At 29.9% G+C, this 5,233-nt stretch overlaps 1 protein-coding gene across 1 annotated transcript; it reads left to right on the top strand.

Moving 5' to 3' along the window:
* Positions 1-2,218: 2,218 nt before the first annotated feature.
* Smp_037510 (putative innexin) lies at positions 2,219-2,536 on the top strand (the record flags this gene model as incomplete). The annotated part of the gene is made up of 1 exon (XM_018795405.1): positions 2,219-2,536. One exon carries the CDS (start codon positions 2,219-2,221, stop codon positions 2,534-2,536), a length of 318 nt encoding a protein of 105 aa, XP_018649721.1.
* Between the last annotated feature and the right edge of the window lie 2,697 nt (positions 2,537-5,233).

Here is a 5,233-nt window from a genome sequence, read left to right on the forward strand (position 1 = left end):
TATATCCGGCTGACTAGTCTTATAATATCAACAAAACGCACATTCTGAGTCCTATTCCAATTCATTTTCCTTGTAAAAATTGTTTTTAGTAAGATGCTATTGATGTAGGTAATACATTATTAGCAAAATACCATAAATGTCACGTTTTTTCTTGTTTAGTTCAACAAAATCTCTTCAGTACATAATACGATAAAATACATTATGAATTACATAAATCACAATAAGATCATATTTGTCCAAAATGTGTATAAGAACTCATTATGCCATAGTGTATAATCTTATGTAATACAATATATTCCATAAATATAGTATTACGTTTGATATTACTATTACTAAATACCTACGTATGTATTTTTCTGAACGGTAGAATAATGGAAAATGTGTAGAAAATACTGGAAAACTGGGGAACTAAAGAAACAAACAAGTATTTCTAACTAGGCTATGAATAAGTGGATAAATATGTAGGTAATAGTTAAATTTAACATGATTTCCATGATGGATTAGATCTCAAGTAGGATTATCACAGTCTATTTAGTTCTATTATTATTTTCTGCAGTTAATGTTTGTTAAGGATTAACCTTACATCTGTATATACTTCGTTTTTGATTCTTTCGAGAATATTTTCTCTACTAAATCTTATATTACAATTTGTCCATGTTATACTTAAAATATATTTCAGTAAATGCTATCCGTTTATTTACCAAACACATCTTTGTACTAATTAAACATATTTTCATCCAGGAGTTTTTTTGATCACTGACATTTTGTAACAAATTTAATTATTCTGCTACTTGGATGCTTGATACAGACGTTTTAAAGAACTTTTTAGATTCCTTAAAGATTCCTATACTTGATCCCTACTTGGTGTATAAGAGTTGCTAAATAAAAATGAGATTTATGTATGAGAAGCAAGGTTATTTATTTATGGGCAACCTTGATTTTATACAGCAGTTCTGAAAAACACATTAACTTTGGTAACATCGTAAGTGATTATCCAGGAGCGACAAAAAATGTTTCACTCCTTTAGATTTTTCTGCGGAGTTTCTATTCAATCTCTTTCCCAAGCTTCTGAAGGCTTTCTGGAGCAATTCTTGAAGGTTCACAAAAAAAACTGATTTTCTTAATGTTTATGCACCCTCTGCATATTTTATTGCTCTACATTACTAATTACTTTTGTCAGAAATGTTTGTGTTGATGCAACTTGGAAATTACATTATTTTGGAGAGTCTAAGTTTAAATTTATTATTATTACTGTTTCCTAGCAGTTTGTACCAAACCAAAGATACTATTATTAATACTATTGTTTGAATATGATCTGAACTGTGGATTATTTCCAGATACATAGTCGTTGAAAATTTTGAAATATTAGACATTTTTCTCAACCGAACATGAGATTTATCACTGGTATACACTCACTGCCATTACACCCCCTCGAATTAAAATCAAACTTAGAATTTAAACACTTTGCATGAGGAATGGTGTATTTACTAGTGAGTTATCATCCAATGGTCCACCTAAACTTTATATATATATCATGTTTTTATCAAATAACATTGGACCTTCTTTCAATGAAGTTAATTGTAATAGAGTGGAATATGCACTTTGATAATACAAGTCATACTGTGCAATTTCACTTCGACTAGTGACCAACCACATGGCAATTCAATGCATATGGATTCCACTAACACTTGAAGGTTCAGACAAAAACATGGTATTGATAAATATTACTCAGCAGTACATCGTGAACTAATCATGATTAGATTACCACTAAACACCAGGAAGCACTAAACAGCTGTTTTGTGACGCTATAATTACCATCAGAAATGCGCAGCTACGACTTTACCAAAGATCAAACCCAGGTCGTTTTACATCTCGAGTTGAGCGCTTAACCTTTAAACTACTGAGCTACACATACAAATTCACTCAAGTTCTGATACTGCTCAGTCATTCTCCGATACTGTTGATGAGCAACTCTCTCATATGGTTGAATTCCAGTGATTTGGGCTTCTCATTAGAATTCCAAAACTTATTTCACTTATTTAGTCATAAATAAGAATCGACAATAATCATCTATTTATTGAAATTTTGTTAATTTTCCAAATTATTTTCATTATTGTATCTCTTTTCTATTCATTACAGATATACACTTCAATGTGTTCTTCCAGTAAATTATTTTATTGAAAAAGTTTATATATTTTTATGGTTCTGGTATATATTAATGGCTAGTTTAACAATATTAAATACATTTATATGGATAACAAAATTATGTTTACCATATCGTCGTGTACAATTTATACGTCAATATTTAAAAGCATTAAAACAATTATCACATACAGAAGAAACAGAATGTGCACGATTTGTTAATAATAATTTAGGATGGGATGGTATTTTCTTATTACAAGCAGTAAGTAAAATTTCAAGTGATTTAATTGTACTCGATGTAACTGGTATGTTATGGAGTAATTATCAAAGGGCAAAAATTACTGGGACTGAAGAGAATATTGGTCGATTTATTGAAAGTATTAATCGAGTTTAAAATTAAAAAAATTGTATCAAAACTAATTTCTTCTTCTTTTTTTGGTAATATAATGTAAGCATATCAAGATGATTCTTTCTGTGAAAATGATATCATTATCCTGTGATTTATTTATACAGATAACTAATGAGTCTATATTCACACAGAAATATAAATATATATATACCTAATGAACAATTAATAAGTAGTATATATGTACATATATAAAAAAAAACGATGACATTTCTAGCTATATCTTTTATAAACGCAGCAAATTCTTATGAAATACTTGATCATTTTGTTCTACCAACACTGATTGCTCAGCTCTTCAATGTATCTGAATATTCGTCTTTAGTTAAAATGATTATTAATATTATGATTGTAACAATTATTATTTATTTATTGTTTACTCTTTACATGATATCACTGGTAAATAATACTGCAAAATGAATACTACGCATGGGTATCAAATTTCCTAGACGTGTAACTCTTTTGTGAATTATACAAAATGAAAATTCAACATTGTAAACTTCCTATATTTTTCAGTTATTTATCAATTATTTTATCCTATCCGTCTAACTTTAAACAATCAGTTTCTATATAATTATACTGAATATTGTATAGGATATTTGTGTACACATGAATATTTATCAAGATGAATTCATTTATATTGGTGTGTATTTATATCTACCTATCCATGAATAAAAGGAACTATACACTGTAATTTCTTAATTTCCTATATAGATCGAGAAATTCTCCTCTTGGTCAGATTTTTATTTAACACATAAATGCAAAATGTATTTATATAAACGCAAGTGACTTTTTTTTGATATTCTTTGTCATGGTTAACAGTTGTTAATCAGTAGGTAAGATATAAAACTCATAAACACTGTTAATTATCTGTATGTATATGAATAATAAATAGAATTAGAGTCTTCTTGTAATTCAGTCGATGTTGTATATGTCGAATCATCAGTTTGATGAGTGTTAGAATGAGAGCTGAAGTATGATAATCTGTAATTTGAATAGCTATATTCTGTTAATTCCATTAGCAAATTTGTTGAGACTGTAATTTATGGACGACATTTGAGCGATGCTAAAGTATCCTTGACAATGTCCACCTTATAACTAGGACTAAGTGAAAGTTATAAACCATTCTGTGGAATTGGAATTCTGATTAACAGTTGATGGTTAGGATAATGAAATAGATTTAAGGTTTTGATCATGAAATGACATCACTGACAATGCTAAAACGGTATTTTGTTAAATGGATTACTAAATTTTGCGCCAAAATCCAAGACTTATTGTCTTGTACCTGATTGGTTTGCCCATAAATTGCAGTCTCTTTATAGGCCTTCACAATAGCCTTCATAAAACTATTAGTCATTTAACTATAATTCAATTCCACAGCATTGCATTAAAAATATCCAATTTGTGTGTCTATTAATTTCTAGGAATTATGATCCGTTGTAGTCTGATATTCTAATAATACAGTCAAGTAAATTATATTTCAGAGTAAAAGACCGTTTATTATATTAACAGGAGGTTGGAGGTGTTAATATGATTGATATATTGATTGCGTAACGGATATACCAGACAAGTTGACAGGTTTGTTGTTTTAAGAGGAAGAAAATTAAAATTTCACAAATGCAATGATTCATTCTCTTTTTTTACGCACTTTAACCACTGAACTTTTTCTTCCTTTAACCTATTTTGAATGGCTACCGTCTGCACGTCATTTACCATATCATATCTTTATGCTTCACATATAGACTTAATGACATATTGAACAATCCTGTAAACATCGAATGAAATCGTATGGCCAATTGGTAAGTGAGACATCCAAATCTGAGTGAATGTATTAAGTAGATCGTGTACGTAGTCGGGGTTACTGCACCATGTTCACATCAGGATCACTCGATTAACCGAAATATGTTGACAAGCATTTGAATATATAGCTTCTTACGGACTTTATGCCTTCCTATTATGAATGGCTGGTTGGGTAAGCGTATCCAATTGTTCAATAGGATTGGATCCGACTGTTGACGGTAAAACCTAATGAACAATCTCGTTGGTATAGTATCCCATGATTTATGAGGATCAGTAAATTTAGAAAAAATAAGCTCATGTGCTTATTTCGTTATGTGAGAGAGCTTTATAGCAGATTTAGTTCGAAACTTAAATGATACCTATTTTCTAATTAATTTATTTTGCCTCATCCTTATGCCAGACTTAAGAATAATGTACAACTATGAACCTTACTAGAGAATCAAAATCAAATACCATTAATTTTGACGGCGAACCTTAAAGCTTCAGATCCCTATTTTAGAATCCATCTTCATTTGTATTTTATAATAAAAGGATTATTTAAGATCCTAATTCATTTTTGAATATGATAATTATACACAGACAGTTCCAAAAAAGAGTCCGGGCTACTAGAAATATATGAATCACTCATTCAACGAAGATCACACCTCACACGTTCTTGTCTGATTCAATCCACAAACCCCTATGTTTAATTTGGGTACATCATTATTAAGCTTTAGTCAATAAAGTTCCCCATACAATCTTCGCCTTAAATATGTGTTATAGTGACAAAACAAACTAGGGGACAGAATATGTTTAGAAATGCTTTCCATTAAACTCTGTTTAAACAAGAAGAAAACGGTAAACTGGGTCAAAGGAGACCTTAAGTGCTTGGTTTCGAACTGCGTGTGG

Source organism: Schistosoma mansoni, chromosome 2 (genome assembly GCF_000237925.1).
Source record: "Schistosoma mansoni strain Puerto Rico chromosome 2, complete genome".
NCBI lineage: Eukaryota > Metazoa > Platyhelminthes > Trematoda > Strigeidida > Schistosomatidae > Schistosoma > Schistosoma mansoni.